Genomic DNA, 16,626 nt, shown 5'->3' on the forward strand with positions numbered 1-16,626 from the left:
ACACCCCTTTCTTTTCTGCATTGTACATATTATTGTTGCATAGAACCTTTATTGAATCAGATATCATTATATTTGTCATCGGCTGCGGAAATGTCGGGTAGTTAGTTAACTAGACAAGGCTTTTTCCGCTTACAAACTACAGGCTTAGCCAACACTAGTTAATTGTATAATTGGCGGAATCAATTGGATAAGGTTGAATCTGAGTGCTTGGGGCCTCGGAAAGGGAACTCGCCGAAACTTATGAAGATTATGAATCTGCTTTCTAATCGGATAATCTTAAAGTTACCACCAGATCGCACCATCGGCATGTGGAGGTTGCCGCTGACTAGGACACTACCGTGGCAAGTAGCAGTTAGTCTGGAAATGCGTAATTTGTCTAGGTCTTTGACCGTTGTGGTTGGCCTGACAATATTTTGTTTACATTATTTTGCCTAGAATGTGTATTTCCAAATCTGGCCACTATCAGCCATAGTACCGTACTTTTGTTCTGCAGTTATCCCGACGGGCGATTTCCGCGCTGCTCAATAATCCTGCTAAATGAGGTGATACAGCATGAAACTGATGACACCTTCACTCAGTTCGCAATGGATTGTTGTAGAATGCATAGGTAGGTAGAGACATGTGTATATAAGCAGTATACGGCGCCTTCAATGTTACTCTGGTCATCCAGAGCCTATTCCATAGTACAAGGCTTCAACAGTCGACTTTAATCCATTCCAACACACCTCCCTCAACATCTATTTCCCGTTTCATCATGGCAATTACTCGTGTAGCCGTGGCTGGTGTAAGTATACGACTCTCCACGCTCTGCTCTCCTAATAACCCCCTTCTAAATCCGTTCTAGGCCACCGGTAACCTCGGCCCTGCCATTATCACTCAACTACTAGACGCCGGTTTCCAAGTCACCATCCTCAGCCGCTCAAGCTCGCACCAAGTGGATCCACGCGCCCAAGTCCAAGTCGTCGACTACAACTCTCTCGACTCTCTCGTAGCCGCTCTCAAAGGCTACGACGCCATTATCAACACCCTCAGCGTGGGCATCGTCCCTCGCGATATCCACCTCCGCCTCGTCGACGCAGCCCACGCCGCTGGCATCCAACGATTCGTCCCCTCCGAATTCGGCTGCGACACGGCAAACCCGTTAACATCTAAGCTCCCAGTGTTCGGCGACAAAGTGGCCGTTATCCAGAAATTGCAAGAGATCACCAAGCAGGATAGCGATTTCAGCTGGACGTCCGTGATCACCGGCCCCTTCTTCGATTGGGGTCTCCAACATAACTTCATTATCAATTTGAAAGGACCGTCAACCCCTATCTATGACGGCGGCGATGTCCCCGTCAGCAGCACGACGCTGGCGAGTGTCGGACGAGCCGTGGCGGGAGTCCTGAAGCATGCGGAGGAAACTAAGAATCGTCATGTCTTCATTCAAGATGTGGAATTTACTCAGAACCAGCTTCTGAAGCTATCGGGCAATGGAGATAACATCCAGCGCGAGGCTGTCAGGACTGAGGATCTGGAGAAGCAGGCTTATGAGGCTCTTAAGCAATCGCCGCCTGATGGGAGGAAGTTTGCTACCAGTCTTATTCTGCGGGCTGTTTATGGTGCGGATTATGGAACTCATTTCACCAAGACTGATAATGAGTTATTGGGTATTCAGCAGTTGTCCGAGTCTGAGATTGCAGAGTTGTTGAAGAAGTATGCTTAGTAAGGCAGATATTTCAGTAAACATTTGATCCATAGTTAATGAAGATAACACAAGAATCTGAGTAACCTCTATGTCATGGCGAAATTTTCATTGTTCTTTTACTTTTTGACAACGCTATGAACATATAGCTAACGCTGCTAAGGGGAACAGCGTTATTTTTGAATCGGGTGCAAAACTTTGCAAAGCCACAGGCTGATACACCAAGCCTTGGTAGAGTGAGACGTGTGAAGAGATTCCTCGAATTGAGAACAAAACACATTCACTCATTTCAGGCTGTTCCGTGACTTCCATGGAGTGCCGTCCGAGTACCTCGGGAGGAGAAGGGTATGCTTTGAGAGCTCTTCACGACGCAATGCTAGTTCCAAGAATCTCCTGGGCTTTACGAGCCCGAGAGTTAGCATCGCGGCCCTTACGGAAGACTCGTTCATCATCGGGATTGAAGCCACCACGGCCCCAAAGAGCCCACTCCTCGGTTTCACGCATGTAATCCTCGGGCGAGAATGAAATACCGTCCTTCTTCTCCCTCTCCAAGAGTTCAAAGAACCGGTCATAGTCAATGCGAGTGTGCCACTTGCCATTCACATGGAAGCGTTCCGAGGCAAGTAGGACACAGCAGCTGTGAGCATGCTCGGCGGCAATTCCGTATTTGAGACCGCGTCGTTGCAGCTCCTCATTCAGAGCAACGACGAACGCAGAGACTTCTTCGTAGAAAGGCACGTTCTTCATAGTCAGGCCAGCGCCTGCACTAGTGCTAGTTCCACAAAAGGTGACACCCTTGATCTCGACCAAACCCGGCAAGGCCTTTTCGACCAGGTCAGCATATCCGTTTACTTCGTCCTCGACGTTGAAACCCTTGACGAGGGTCAATCGAAAAACGGTCCGCTGGATGTGACGCTTCTCTCGGAGAATGTCCAGACAGCGCTGGAATCGCTCCCAGAAATCACGATGCAACGGGCGATCAATCTTTCGCAAACTCTCGCGGTTGCTGGCATCGATGGAGACGTAGAGCTGAGTCACGCGGTGTAGCGCCTCCAGCTGGTCGGGATGCTGGGCATTGCAGACCAAAAAGCTGGAAATGCGTTCCTCGTGCAGCATATCCAAGAAGCGGTTGATATGGGGATAGAAAATGGGCTCGCCGACCAAACTCAACGCGCAGTGACGAATTCGCATGGCTTCAGCAAACCGCTCTGCACGCACGCCAGGCACACCCTTCAACATCTTGATCTTCTTGTAGTGACCTTCCTTGACACCATCGAAGATCAACTCGGGCGAGTCGACTTTCCATCGCCAGGTAGTCCCGACGGGGTTCGTACCGTGACGCCAGCAAAAGATACACTTATTACTGCACGACAGCGAAGGTGTCGCCTCCATGCAGAGATGAGATTTGATGCCATAGAATGAGAATTTGTAGCATGACCCACGGCCACGAAGCGCGGACTTGGTCCATCGGCAGATTTTGACGCCAGAGTGTGATCCAACAATAGTATAACCCTGTTTCGTCAAAGCAGCATAAGTCGGTGAGGTCTTGGGAACCATCTCCTTCGCAGTGGCCTCTGCGGATACGGCCTTGCCTGTGGTAGTGAAGTCAATAGGTATCGGGCCAGCCGAGTCTCCATTCATCTTGATGTCCTCCAGGTCCACCATTGTCGAACCGCCCTTCTTTCTGCTGCGGGACTCGTCTTCCATGTCCTCCAAATCTTCCAGATCCTCTTCATCGCTCTCGACGGCATCACCACTTCCCGGAACACCCTCCCCGAGACCTCCACTCTCCAGAATATCGAAAATGGTATTCTGAAGTCCTCGAGACCATTCTTTCAACGAGGCCTCGGCATCACTCTTGACATCACCCATTCCCAATGGATACGCTCGCTTGCGACCGGTGAGTTTCGCCATCCAGCGATCGACTTCCTTCGCCTGGGAACAGAAGCCTTCCTCCTCGGTGGGCCACTCCTCCTTGTCACCAAAACCAAACACGGAATAACCCGCCAATTGGGTAAGGGGCGCGGTGTCGATGCGGAAATCATTATGGATCTCATCCAAGTGACCCAATAACGTGTTCAAGACCGTATCAATGTTATACGTGGGGATCAGAATGCAGTAAAGGTAGCGAGTACCGGGGGACGTCGCTGGCGGCTTGGGAGCGGCGGCGAAGAAGTCGTCAAAGTCGATGTAGGAGATGTCGTGGATCTGCGGGGGTAACAGGCCATAGTCGCGGTTCTCTAGATCTGCTCGTTTCTGTGCCACCGCACGCAATTCCTCCAGCAGGATCTTGGCGTAGCGCTCCGTCGTTGTCGTCAACGAGGCAAAAAAAATGACGGGCTGAATGGACAAAGGGTGGCGCTCCTCGCTAATCGCGCGGCGACCGGAGACCGTCTTGGCCGGTTTCTTGCCCTGGACGCGCTTGGGGCCTGATGATGGCTTGGAGGGTTCGGCATTGCGAGCGATCTTGGGGTTGTTCGTGGGGATCGATGGTGGGGTTTGTTTCTCGGTCGGCTCGTGGAGCTTCGGGGTTTTCTCTGGGGACTGACTGCGGGGCGAGGAGGGAATCGAGGCCGCAGTCGGGGTCTTGGATCGCGACTGGACCTTGCGATAGGCACGAAGGGCGACAAACAGGGTGGAGAGGGCAATGAGGAGAGGCAGACGGTAGGTATGCCAGGCGGCCAGTAGGCCTGGAGGGAATGGTCAGCATGCATCCAGACGGCGGAGAAGTGACAGGGGAAGTAATCAATTGACTGGGAGACTCACCGTCCGTTGCGGTCGGCATACTAGCCATCGTTGGGATAGTTCGAATGATACCGATAGAGAAGAATTGCCGCACAGAAGATGTGGAGGAGACTCCAAAGAAGTGGAGAGTCGACGAAGAAAAGCCAAAAAGCGGAACGAGGGGGAGGGACACCCGCCAGAAAGTGACAAAAGGTGGAGGAGATCCAAGCAGATTAACAACACAGTCTTTGCTAGCGAGATTAATAAGATTAATGAGATAGACAGAATGAATACATGAAGATGTACGGAATTGGGATTTCCAAGATCAATCTAGTCCATATCGAATCACTCGCCAGTTGCCATGATGGTTAAACCACCAGGATGCCAGGAGAATATATAGGCTTGACTCTATTTAGAATTGGAGCCGTCCAACATCCAAAGGATTGATCTATTAATGCTCTATAATTTATATTCAAGCTGTTGACACAGTGCGTTATAGTTCGGAGCTCCTCCATCGGAGTATAGTTCCATTGTACTACTACACCGCGGTAGGCCCATGGCACGGAGTATGCTTTCCAGCAACCACGGGAGATAAAAAAGTGTACTAATGAATATTCGGAGAGTAGCAGAATCATCTTTAACGGGTATTATAATTAACTGATCATTTCTTGATTCGTCCCCTCTCTAGTCTCTCTGCCGCTTACATTTCATGTCATCTAACTAACTTAACTAACTGTCTGACTGTCTGGCTGTGTTATCTGCGGAGTCGACCGGCAGTCTGAACTTCTCCCTTTCCAAACTCCTCCCCCCTTTGCGGCCTGCAACGATGGACGAGAAGACTTCCCTGCAAGATCTCCCTCGAGAGATAGCAGCTCCAGCAAGCTCTAGAGCTTCGCCTCGCGCACCTAAATCGTCCATCCGAAGCTGGATTCTGTGCGTGATCACCCTGGTGGCTGGCGGCTGGTTCCTCTGGCCCCACTACTGCCACCATACTCGCGTGCTCTCCATCGAGGATCGAGTCCACCACATTCTCTCCACCACGCCTTTGATCGGTATGATCACTACACTGTTCATCATCGTATCGAGTATGGTTTAAGCTAACCCTCAGTGTCCAGATGGTCATGATGATCTGCCCATCCTGGTCCGACTCACGTTCCAAAACCGCATCTACTCACCGAACTTCACCGATGCTTTCACCCATGGCACTCTTCCTGGCCATGTGGATCTGCCTCGTCTGAAGAAAGGGCGGGTGGGAGGCACCTTTTGGAGTGTCTTCGTTCCGTGCCCGGTAGATTGGTCCGACTTTGCCGATGAGAACTATGCGCCTAGTATGTAGTATCATGATGAACACCAGAACTTGAACCTCTTTCATGTTGGGTCATTTTTGATTAATAATCGATGTAACAGGCGTTCGAATGGCCGTGGAACAGGTTGATCTCATGTCCCGGATCCAAAAGGCGTTCCCAGAGGTCTTCTCGACACCCCCCAATGGCACCACGGCCATGGAGGCATTCCAGCAGGGCAAGATCATCTCTCCGTACGGAATTGAAGGGCTACACTCCATCGGTAACTCACTAGCGCACCTACGAATGTTCTATGACATGGGAGTCTCCTATGCCACGCTCACCCATAACTGCCATAACAAGTATGCCGACGCCGCCATTCTCGAGGAACCAGACGGTAGCATCAAACTGGCCGTCCCTCTCTGGCACGGCATCAGTCCCGCAGGTGAAAAGTTGGTAGCCGAAATGAACCGACTGGGAATGATCGTCGATCTGGCCCATGTCAGTCCCGACACGATGCGCGATGTGCTGGGCGCAGGCAAGACCGAGTGGACGGGCAGCCGGGCCCCCGTCATCTTCAGCCACAGCTCAGCCTATGCTCTGTGTCCACACCCGCGAAACGTGCCAGACGATGTCTTGGAATTGGTTCGAGAGCGCAACTCCATCGTCATGGTCAACTTTGCCCCCGATTTCATCTCCTGCCACGACTCGGGTCGGGAGGACGGGTTGCCGATAGTGGACTATGCCGAGGCCACCATTGAGCGGGTTGCCGACCACATCATCCACATCGGGACTGTGGCAGGCTTTGACCACGTTGGCTTGGGCAGTGACTTTGACGGTATTCCGACCGTGCCCACGGGGTTGGAAGATGTGTCCAAGTTCCCAGATTTGATCGCGGAGCTTCTTCGTCGGGGTGTTACGGACGAACAGGCGGCTAAGGTGGCAGGAGGCAATCTTCTGCGTGTGTGGAAAGAAATTGACCAGGTGGCTCTTAAGATGCAGGCTGAAGGGGTTCTGCCTGAAGAGGATTAGTTGGAGGAGGAGGAATAGCAATTGGAGAGAGGGTCTTGAGGGTCTTGAGGGTTGTCTCTAAGCATCCGTCTTGATTTATTGATTAAGGAAATGAATACATCGATCACGAGGCACTCCATGCCTGATTATCATTCATACCCCAGTCCCTTCTTGCTGCGTAAACAATTCAAACGCTCTCACAATATTCGGACCTTGATGTCTCACCGAAGGCAAAGGTAATTGATACTTGCCCTGGCCCGTCTGCATGGAATGCCTCACATCCTCCTCCAAGGCCCAATCAAACGCCTGATGTTCCGTCACCTCCAACTGAACGGGGATCTCGTCTCTACCCACAACCTGAGAGCTCCCATCCGCCAACAGTCTCGTCCCCTCATGCACCTCCACAATAAACGAATATTTCGCAATGCGAATCCGATCACCATTGCGACGGGTATGAACCCACACATCGACGGTGACCAGCTCCACGACCCGCGAGACATGCAAGCCCGTCTCCTCGGCGACTTCACGCACCACGCCATCTAGCAATGTGCGATCCTCCTCTGGTTCAGCTGCCCCGCCAGGGCCCTCCCAGCAACCGGGCATCGAATCGGTCAGCGCTCGCTGGAGCAATAAAATACGTGGTCGCAGGGACTCCGCGTCGGAAGTGGGAGTTGCCCCTGCGAAAATGTAGCCCCCGACTGCGAACGCATCGAACTCGGGTCGCGCTGCGATGAAGTCGGTGAATGGGACGTTGAAGTACTCCAGATGGGGAGCGATGTTGTAGAAAGGTGTCATGGTGACTGTGTCCAGTCTGTGTATGTATTCAGAGATTTGATTGGAGAGTGTGGTTGAGACTGACGGGATTCTCAGATCTTTTTAGCGCTCAAGAAAATGCGGCTCCTTTGGTCTCTGCCTGAAGTTGATTGACACAGCCTCATGACTCACTCAATACGAGACAAGAAGAACAACCAAGAAGGATAGTTCAAAGTATGTTATTCAGTGGGGTCTTATCTCATTCAATTTCAATTTGAGAAGAACCTCTGCAGAGAGCTTCATCACGCCAATATGGGATGTCGTTGGTGGATGACTGGGATCTTCCGATCGGCCATGTTCATCCGATGGAACAGTGCAATGGTAGTGTGAATCTACATCCCAAGACTGCCAGGTTGATCATCCCTCGAGATGTACATTTCGGACGACTTCTCCCGTCCGATTCGGAAGTGTCTATGATCTCCAGTCTCCAGCAAAGATGATGATTTGCCCCTCCGGATCTTTTGCGGAGGGGATCTGGGGAAAGGCTCAGTGATGGGCATTGATTGGCAGAGACGGCCTCATCCCCCACAACATCTCCGACATTGACGTCGGCTTTACCCGTTCGGATTCGGATTGAGCCAGACTGTCTACCGTCTATTTAAACCATGCAACCTCATGGCAGCCGGAATAATGCTGGTTCAAGACCACCCTCTAATCCCCGTCGCGACTTTCAATATCGACTCCCACCATCATGCCCGGCACTCTACCCCAAGCCGAAGACTATGTGGACGTCCTCATTGTCGGGGCTGGTCCGGCAGGTCTGATGCTGGCAAATTGGCTGAGTCGATGCGGTGTCAAGACTCGCATTGTGGATAAGCGAGGAACAAAGGTAAAACCTCAATCCTGTGATGGCCATTAATTACATTGGCATGCAAGGCTTATACTCTGAACCTCTGGTGTAGATCTTCAACGGCCAGGCAGACGGTCTCCAATGCCGAACACTAGAAATCTTCGATTCGTTCGATTTTGCAGACCGCGCATGGCGCGAATCCAACCATATGCTGGAGATTTGTCTCTGGAACCCGGATGAACAGGGTCGCATTCGACGATTCGATCGCATCCCGGACACTATTCCTGGTATTAGTCGGTTTCAGCAAGTGGTGCTGCACCAGGGCCGCATCGAGCGCTTCTTCCTCGACTCTATCAAGGAGCATAGCGATATCGTAGTCGAACGAGGTGTGCTGCCCACCACATTCGAATTTGATGATACCAAAGCAGACGACTTCAATGACTATCCCATCAACGTCACGGTGCGCACCCTCTCAGATGAGGAGTCTACGCCCCAGCAGCAGCAACAACATCACAGATCCACAGAAGGAAAAGAGACAACCGTCAGTGACGGACTCTTCCGGAGTAACCTGGCAGCCGATGACACGGACGATCTCATCCACGCCGCAGAAACCAATTGCCGAGTCGACCAAGTCGAGTCCATCAAAGCCAAGTTCCTTGTTGGCTGCGATGGCGCACACTCTTGGGTCCGTCGTCAACTGGGTTTCCAGCTTGAGGGTGACTCTACGGATTACATCTGGGGCGTACTCGATATTGTGCCCATCACCGATTTCCCAGATATCCGACAGCGTTGCGCGATTCATTCCGCGAATGCAGGCAGTGTCATGGTTATTCCACGAGAGAACAAGCTCGTTCGACTGTACATTCAGTTACAAACCACGGAACATGCCCAGGCAGGAGGTAAAGCAGATCGATCATGGATCACGCCGGAGATTATCCTCCAATCCGCCCAGCGGATCCTGCATCCTTACAAGCTTGACTACTCCTACTGTGACTGGTGGACAGCATACCAGATTGGCCAGCGTGTGGGTGACCAGTTCTCGCTGAAGGAGAGAGTCTTTTTGGCAGGTGATGCGGTTCACACCCACTCACCCAAGGCTGGTCAGGGTATGAACGTGAGTATGCAAGATAGTAAGTTACACAACCCAAGAAATCCCAGGGTAGAGAACGCATTGCTGACTACTCGCTTTCAGCATACAACCTGGGATGGAAGCTCGCCCATGTCGTAAAAGGCTACAGTAACGCATCCATTCTCAAGACATATCAATCTGAGAGAAGAAAAATCGCTCAGGATTTGATTGCCTTTGACCACCGCTTCTCCAGACTGTTCTCTGGTCGTCCTGCAAAGGATATTATGGACGAGGAAGGCGTGAGTATGGAGGAGTTCAAGAGGGCCTTCGAGAAGGGTAATGAGTTTGCTAGTGGTATTGGTAAGTACAGAATTTTACTTTTTGATGATAGGACGTGAGACATCGTGGACACACCATACTAACCTCTCGCTCAGCGGTCAACTACGGCGCCAGTGTCATCGTCGCAAAAGAAGGCGACCCAGCAACACAAGGGGACGGCACAGACGTTGCCCGAGACAAATCCACCCTTGTGATCAGCAAGCCCCAGCTCGCCACCAAGATCGATATCGGCAAGCGTATGCCAAGTTTCAAGGTCCTCAATCAGTCCGACGCCCGCCCATGGCATCTCCAAGAACTACTGAAGAGCAACGGCAAATGGCGAATCATCGTATTCCCAGGCCAACTCGGCCTGGCCGCAAACATGCAACGCATGCAAAAGCTCGGCGCCAAACTCGGAGCTACGGACTCATTCATCCGTCGCTACACGCCCGCCGATCAAACAATCGACAGCGTGATCGAAGTACTAACCGTTCACGCCGGTCCAAGAGCATCCCTCGAACTCTTGGATCTCCCGGAAGCCTTCCATCCATACAGCGAGACCATGGGCTGGGATTATTGGAAGGTCTTTGTGGATGATCAGTCTTATCATGAAGGTCATGGGCAAGCTTATGCTAATTATGGAATTGATCCCGTCAAGGGGGCAAGTGTTATCTTGCGTCCTGATCAGTATGTGAGTTGGATTGGGGAGGTTGATGATTATGAGGATATGGACAGGTTCTTTTCGGGGTTTCTGAAGGTACAGAATGTGGTGAAGGAGTGAGTAATGGACTTGGGTGTCTGTTTTGTTGATATTTTTGTGATATCTTGCTTTTTACCGTGGTTTTACTTTGTTCCTATACCTCCCGGGGATCATGCTCTTTCTTAACTATATGAATTTTACGTCAACTCGCGTTGACTCAGCATTAATCCAGAACCCAATTCTGCAAATTGTGCATCAATACATATCTAGCTTCAATTTCCAACACACTTTCAAATCAATCTCTCAAGTGACAAGTAATTATTGTAGTTTAGACACAACTAGTCTCCAAAGTCCGGTGCCTCGGGATTCAGGCTGACTAAGCCCCTCTGTTCAGGCTTCCGTCTCGGCCTTGGGTCACTGGCAGTGACCTAACTCAGTTGCTATCAAGCTTGACTTGCAGCATATCGCAGGACTCCAGAAGAGCAAGAAGCTCGTTTATCGTTTCCTACCAGTTACTCAATTCTGGCCGATCTTTGATTTCCAGTCACTCTACAACTACCTCCTACACACATCTTGCGACATGACTCAACCCGCCGCGGGCAAAGCCACCGCCGGCGTGCTTCAAATACCAGTGGCAGCCACGCAAAAGTCCGCGTCGACGCTTGCAAAGAAAGCACCCAAACCTCCTGCCCCGCGCCTCAAGCTCCTCATTCGCCGCTTACCCCCAGGGCTGACACAGGCTGAGCTCGAAGGCGCCTTGGGAGAGGAATGGAGACTGGGCGCGGGCAAGGTCGATTGGCTTCAGTACAAGCCTGGCAAGGTTTCAAAGGAGTAAGGAAGCTGATCCAGAACTGTCTACCTATAGTGGCGCCTCAGCTAGGATACGCTAACCCAAAGTTATCTCCATTCAGCCCCGCGAAGCCTTCTCGTCCTTCTCGAGCCTACATTCACGTAGTATCCAACGAGCACATCGGCCCTCTATCAGATCGAGTGCGCCAATCCTCGTTCCAAGATGCTAGCCACACCTCCAATGACCCAGTGCTTCTGGGTCCCCCGACGCTGGAATTTGCGCCTTACGCCAAAACGCCTGGCAGTCGCGTGCGCAAAGATGCCCGCCAGGGTACCATTGACCAGGATCCCGAGTTCATTGTTTTCCTCGAGAGCTTGACACAACCCATCACGAAGCCAGCTACCGTTGACTCGATTGAACCCGAGGAGAAAAAGGCCGCGGTGGTGACTACACCGCTGGTGCAGTTTATCAAAGACAAAAAGGCGAGCAAGGCCAAGGAGAGCGCAGCTTCCAAGTCTTCTAAGCGGTCTGAGAAGGAATCCAAACAGGAGAAGGTTCAGGCGAAGAAGCTTCTACAACGACCAGATAAGAAACTTGCCCCGGGTCCATCCTCGGACGAAAAGCCCAAGGGAGAGAAGGCTGGCAAAGAATCTGGCAAAGCAGCCAAAGCAGCCAAAGCAGCGGCGGGCGGTACAACTACGAAGGGAGGCAAGGCGAGTACATCCAGCACTACAAAGGAGAATACATCTGCCGCTGCATCTGAGCGGAAGAGGGAACGGGGGAACGTTGCGGCAGCGGCCAAGATCCTCCAGCGGGATCTGGGCCTATCACAAGCTCCATCCCGACGTCGAGGAAAAGGTGGAACGAACGAGGCGGGCTCTACTAAGAATGAGAGCTCCCGCGAGTCGTCAGTCCCAGCAGTCGAAAGCAGCAAGAAAGACATCCCATCCAAGCCTGCCAAGAGTGCCGCCAGCGTTACGAAAGCCAAGGATCGAGATGGTGAATCACCATCCTCCAGAGCCTCTGGCACCGCGACCCCTCCTGCCAATGCGACTACTACCCCGTCAACCAAACCACCCAAGGGCGCCAAAACCAAGACGACCGCTAGCCCGACCCCCACCGCAACCCAGGCCTTCCTCAAACACGCCAATGCATCTCAGGGTGTGACCGAGGCCCTCTTGGAGGCAGCGTTCACACCGTTCGGCACAGTGACCAAGGTGGAAATTGATAAGAAGAAAGGATTTGGATATGTGGACTTTGCCGAGCCGGAAGGGCTACAGAAAGCCATGGCCGCTAGCCCCGTTTCTGTGGCGCAGAGTCAGGTGGTCGTTCTGGAGCGCAAGGCTAATCCTGGCGGCGAAAAGTCGCGCAAAGGAGGAGGAGGCGGCGGCGGTGGTGGTCGCGGTGACACAGCGCAGCAGCAGGCCAAGGGCGAGAAGGCGAAGACGAGTGCGAATGATGGGAACGGCGCGGCTAGCGGAGGCGGTTCTGGAGGAGGATCATCTCGGGGGTCTCGAGGAGGACGTGGATCGAGGAATAAGGGCGGCAAAGGAGGTGATGGATCGAAGGAAGGCACGGGCAGTGGTACGGCTGCTGCTGCATCGGGCGAGAAGAGCGGAGGTTCGGATGCGAAGTGACGAGGAGATGGGCCATGGACACATGATACATGATACAGGACAGCTTTGTAGCAGCTTTAGGCCTTGACGAGAGCATGATACCCTTAGCACCAACCCAATGATATGCTATGATGATGGAATGATCAAGACCGTACGCGTCGAGAGTGAGCAAGACGACATGGGCACGACAGAAAAGACGTACAGCAGTGTTTACAAAGGATCAAGTACATGAAAATTTTTACGAGGCAGATTAAAAAAAAAAATAGCAAATTCATTTATAGCTATATCCAAGCAACCAACTCGATTCACACACATCTCCCGCAACTTCCAATTCCTCCAATATCCCCCAACATCAAAAGGGAAAGAAGAAGAAACCAAAAGTCAAGAAGACACCTTTCAGACCTCCTCGACACCCACCAGGACCAGCCGACCGAAGTCAGACGCCGAGACCAGGTCAAGATCATCACCACTCCCTGGACCAAACATGCAGACGCCCGAAGGCACGCGTGTTCCGTCGAGGCGGGAGTCTAAATGGCTTCACTTTAGGGCATCGAGGACATAGCAGTCATCAGCAAGGGTGAAGATTCTGTGGCTCGTTTAAAGAGCTTAGAAGTGGGACGTCTACTCTAAAGTGATTCTTTGAACTGTAGCCGAAGAGATGTTAGTAAATGCATCAACAAGACAGTGTGATTGTCACTGCAGGGGGTGGGAGGCACGTACGTAGAGTCGCTTGAAGAAGAGAAATTGGATCGGGGCATCGATGGCTTTTATACCCAAAGGCGGTGGGGCCCGGGCCACGCTAGCAGCTAAGCGATTTTGCCGGTGTTTGCACCGTTTGTCTGGGAGACCGTGAGCGGTGTGAGCCTGTATCCAATTAGATGCTCACAGTCCCTGACTGGTGGGGTCCCCTTCCCGAGACCCGCGGCAGAAAAGTTTTCTCTCTTCGTTGTGCCTGGTCTGATTGGTCGGAGCTCCCTCGATGGAGAGAGCCTGGAGCATTTCGATTCTCGACCGCTTTGATCTTGACGAGTCCGATATGTGAATTATGTGGATTATTCCAATTTCAATTATTCACACCGCAATCCTCATTCCGAGTCTGCCTGCGCAGTCTCGGAACTTGCCCGGTACCGCTCGGTTTGCCGATACAGTCTCAGTCCCCGCCCCACGCACCGAGGACAGCTCCACTGATCCTTTACTGAACAGGAGAGATCTCCTGTCGACTGAGATTTACAACATTTCAAGGCGGGGATGTATTGGTCAATCTTCTGTAGATTTAATTGTCGCTTGTGATTTGAATGTTAATGCATTCCGATTGGGGCCACAAATGTTGAACTGGGAAATGGTAAATTGCTATCAGGGTCCTGAATATATTTTACATGATTGCAAAAATCAAAAACACAATGGTAAGAACGACTGTAATAACAGAAGATTGGAAAATGTTGGCGCCGCTCGATGCTCTCCCTAAGTCAGTCGAAGAGGCCACGGAACTCGAAGAAGTTGAGGTCACTGAACCAAATGAACTGGCAAGTTTCTGAGACATATTGTCAGTGGGAATCACCAAGTAGACATAACAGGCAGACTTACCATGCTTCCGGTGCCATTATAAGAAGGAATGGCCGCGCCGTAGTTAGAAAATGCAACTACATTTGATGATGTAGTGGGACTTCCAGCAGCAGCAAGACCAATCTGCATATTGACGAAATCAAAAACCACATATGCAGACCTCAAAAAGGTAGCCCCTATAGTCACAATCGAGTCTGTGCCTGATAAAAACCCAAGATTGCAGACATCGAGCTCGCCCTGGATCGGGAGAACAATCTCGGAAACATTAACACTGATGACGGGACCAGATGGGACTCCAAAATTGAAATTGAAATACCCCTTTGTTTGGTTGCAAGGGACAGTATACCCCCCTTCTCCATCGGACTCATGGTCTGGAAATAGGCTAAGAATTCTGTTAAAAACATCGCTAGGAACGGTGGTATAAGGAGCTCCCGAGTCGAGATAAGCAAGAGAAACCCCCTAGCTCAGTTCACTGGTATTGTCAGAGATGGTCAGAGTCAATGAAGACAAGGGTATATAGAAAGTATAGAAGCCGTAAAATCCACCCTCGTAAGATTGGGTGTTAACAGTTTTGAGAGGGCCTCTGTATTTAGCGGTATCGATGCCACCAAATAGAATGCTCCCAGGATTGTCTAGTCCAATCATATTAGCAAAATGAAGTCACTCAAAGTATGGCTAGGCATATAGACCTTCATCACCCAACAACAAACTATAGGCCACGGTGTTGATAACACCTCGATCACATAGCGCATATGGCAGGTTGTCATAAGTTCCCCCTGAAACAGTGGCTTCGCTTCCGTTTGTATTAGGACCAACACCACAAACCGGAGTGATTGGCGGCTGGCCAGTTATGTCGGTTCCAAGAGCCATAGTGAAATTAGTGACGGTGGCATTACCGAGGCGAAGGGCATCAGTAAAGTAGTCTCCAGAGGCACCTGTGTCGTCCATATACGCAATATTGAAGTTTCCTGGCTGTATATCGCGGAAAGTCGATGAGTTCTCAGAATTGACTAACTACTCAGTTAATTCCTGTTATCTCTCATCATAAAAACGGGGTATTGTATAGAGTAGTCACCTACAGGATCCATATGGACAGATGGTTTTATTTCGGCACTGTGACGTATCTGGGACCCAAATATCACTGCTCCACTGCTCCCAGTATCTAGAAGCAGCTGAATTTTCTGAGGCGGTGCGCCTATAGCAACATCGACGAAGTAACCAACTTGTACATCCCCGAGGGTAAGCGGAACCTCAAGGGAGCCAATGCTTCGTTTGGTTATCGCGGATGAAATTAAAACTTCGCCTGTGGCAGCCGATACTGTCAAAAGGCATATAAAAAGAACGATAATGCATCCCATTCTAATGATGAGAAAACGAGAAGATAGAGAATCAGTTCGCGAACAAAATTGCTATGCCAGGGAATGCCTGTATATCATGGAGAGAATCTTGCACTATGGGGATCCCCCCCCCCCCCCCCCCCCGGGGATGATCGACAGAATCGCTTTCCAAGAATAGGCTGGTCACCCCGATTTGATATCCGATATTGGGACCAATAACCCATCATCACCCTAATTTGATATTGGACCCAATATCGGATATCAAATCGGGGTGACCAGCCTATTCTTCTGAACCCCTAATTTTTTGAGCAGAATTCCTCCGCCTTTGCCTAATTATCGCTATGTAACCACCAAACCTTAGATTGCCACCAGGAGAGGTAAGGGGGAACTTACCGATTGCAACATCGAATATTGAGTGGGGTTACCCAACCCACAACCCATTAACCGGCCCCTTACAAATATTACCATATTTTCCGGACCCTCGTTCCGCGATAGTCCGCCACCCAAACGATATTGCCCATTCATATATTCAACCACCCAATTTCAATACGATTTATTCAACCAAGCAGACCGATTAAGAAGATAATTAGTAGACCGAAATAAAGCAATTTGATTGGAAAATACAGAAATATACACTATTTTATGATTGATTAACCCTTAGCTTTGCAAACCCTCTTCAGCTCTGGCATAACCTCCCGCTTGTAATACGGTCGCAACTTCATGAGAGCCTTTAGGTCCTCACTACTCTTTAGAATTCGCCTCATACGATGCGTACCCTTAGCCGAATCCTTGGTAAGCTTATTGAATAGCTGTATCCACTGTAGGGCCAGAATGTTATTAAGATAGCTAGTCTCGGTAACAGCGATTCTCTTATGGCCTACTATCTCGAACAACCGTAGTAGTTGGACCTTACGCGCTTAGGATTACT

At 50.9% G+C, this 16,626-nt stretch overlaps 8 protein-coding genes across 8 annotated transcripts; 5 read left to right on the top strand and 3 right to left on the bottom strand.

Annotated features, from left to right (window-relative positions):
- Nucleotides 1–754: 754 nt before the first annotated feature.
- N7458_004438 (aromatic alcohol reductase) lies at nt 755–1,705 on the top strand (the record flags this gene model as incomplete). Its single annotated transcript, XM_056907820.1, has 2 exons — nt 755–784; nt 845–1,705. 2 exons carry the CDS (start codon nt 755–757, stop codon nt 1,703–1,705), a joined length of 891 nt encoding a protein of 296 aa, XP_056766438.1.
- A 342-nt stretch (nt 1,706–2,047) lies between these two features.
- N7458_004439 (flavodoxin and radical SAM domain protein) lies at nt 2,048–4,478 on the bottom strand (the record flags this gene model as incomplete). The annotated part of the gene is made up of 2 exons (XM_056907821.1): nt 2,048–4,374; nt 4,451–4,478. The coding sequence occupies 2 exons, from the start codon at nt 4,476–4,478 to the stop codon at nt 2,048–2,050; spliced, it is 2,355 nt and encodes a 784-aa protein (XP_056766439.1).
- A 756-nt stretch (nt 4,479–5,234) lies between these two features.
- N7458_004440 (putative dipeptidase) lies at nt 5,235–6,723 on the top strand (the record flags this gene model as incomplete). Its single annotated transcript, XM_056907822.1, has 3 exons — nt 5,235–5,460; nt 5,524–5,736; nt 5,816–6,723. 3 exons carry the CDS (start codon nt 5,235–5,237, stop codon nt 6,721–6,723), a joined length of 1,347 nt encoding a protein of 448 aa, XP_056766440.1.
- A 132-nt stretch (nt 6,724–6,855) lies between these two features.
- On the bottom strand, nt 6,856–7,497 carry N7458_004441 (NUDIX hydrolase; the record flags this gene model as incomplete). Its single annotated transcript, XM_056907823.1, has 1 exon — nt 6,856–7,497. The coding sequence occupies one exon, from the start codon at nt 7,495–7,497 to the stop codon at nt 6,856–6,858; it is 642 nt and encodes a 213-aa protein (XP_056766441.1).
- A 709-nt stretch (nt 7,498–8,206) lies between these two features.
- N7458_004442 (putative FAD monooxygenase) lies at nt 8,207–10,473 on the top strand (the record flags this gene model as incomplete). The annotated part of the gene is made up of 4 exons (XM_056907824.1): nt 8,207–8,344; nt 8,418–9,435; nt 9,498–9,734; nt 9,809–10,473. 4 exons carry the CDS (start codon nt 8,207–8,209, stop codon nt 10,471–10,473), a joined length of 2,058 nt encoding a protein of 685 aa, XP_056766442.1.
- A 499-nt stretch (nt 10,474–10,972) lies between these two features.
- Nucleotides 10,973–12,819, top strand: N7458_004443 (putative nonsense-mediated mRNA decay protein Upf3; the record flags this gene model as incomplete). Its single annotated transcript, XM_056907825.1, has 2 exons — nt 10,973–11,223; nt 11,304–12,819. 2 exons carry the CDS (start codon nt 10,973–10,975, stop codon nt 12,817–12,819), a joined length of 1,767 nt encoding a protein of 588 aa, XP_056766443.1.
- Nucleotides 12,820–12,916: 97 nt separating this feature from the next.
- N7458_004444 (uncharacterized protein) lies at nt 12,917–13,360 on the top strand (the record flags this gene model as incomplete). Its single annotated transcript, XM_056907826.1, has 2 exons — nt 12,917–13,022; nt 13,080–13,360. 2 exons carry the CDS (start codon nt 12,917–12,919, stop codon nt 13,358–13,360), a joined length of 387 nt encoding a protein of 128 aa, XP_056766444.1.
- A 904-nt stretch (nt 13,361–14,264) lies between these two features.
- Nucleotides 14,265–15,449, bottom strand: N7458_004445 (aspartic peptidase domain-containing protein; the record flags this gene model as incomplete). Its single annotated transcript, XM_056907827.1, has 4 exons — nt 14,265–14,318; nt 14,383–14,732; nt 15,072–15,375; nt 15,441–15,449. The coding sequence occupies 4 exons, from the start codon at nt 15,447–15,449 to the stop codon at nt 14,265–14,267; spliced, it is 717 nt and encodes a 238-aa protein (XP_056766445.1).
- Between the last annotated feature and the right edge of the window lie 1,177 nt (nt 15,450–16,626).

Source organism: Penicillium daleae (genome assembly GCF_028827525.1).
Source record: "Penicillium daleae strain IBT 16125 chromosome Unknown utg000005l_segment0_segment0, whole genome shotgun sequence".
In the NCBI taxonomy this organism is placed as follows: domain Eukaryota; kingdom Fungi; phylum Ascomycota; class Eurotiomycetes; order Eurotiales; family Aspergillaceae; genus Penicillium; species Penicillium daleae.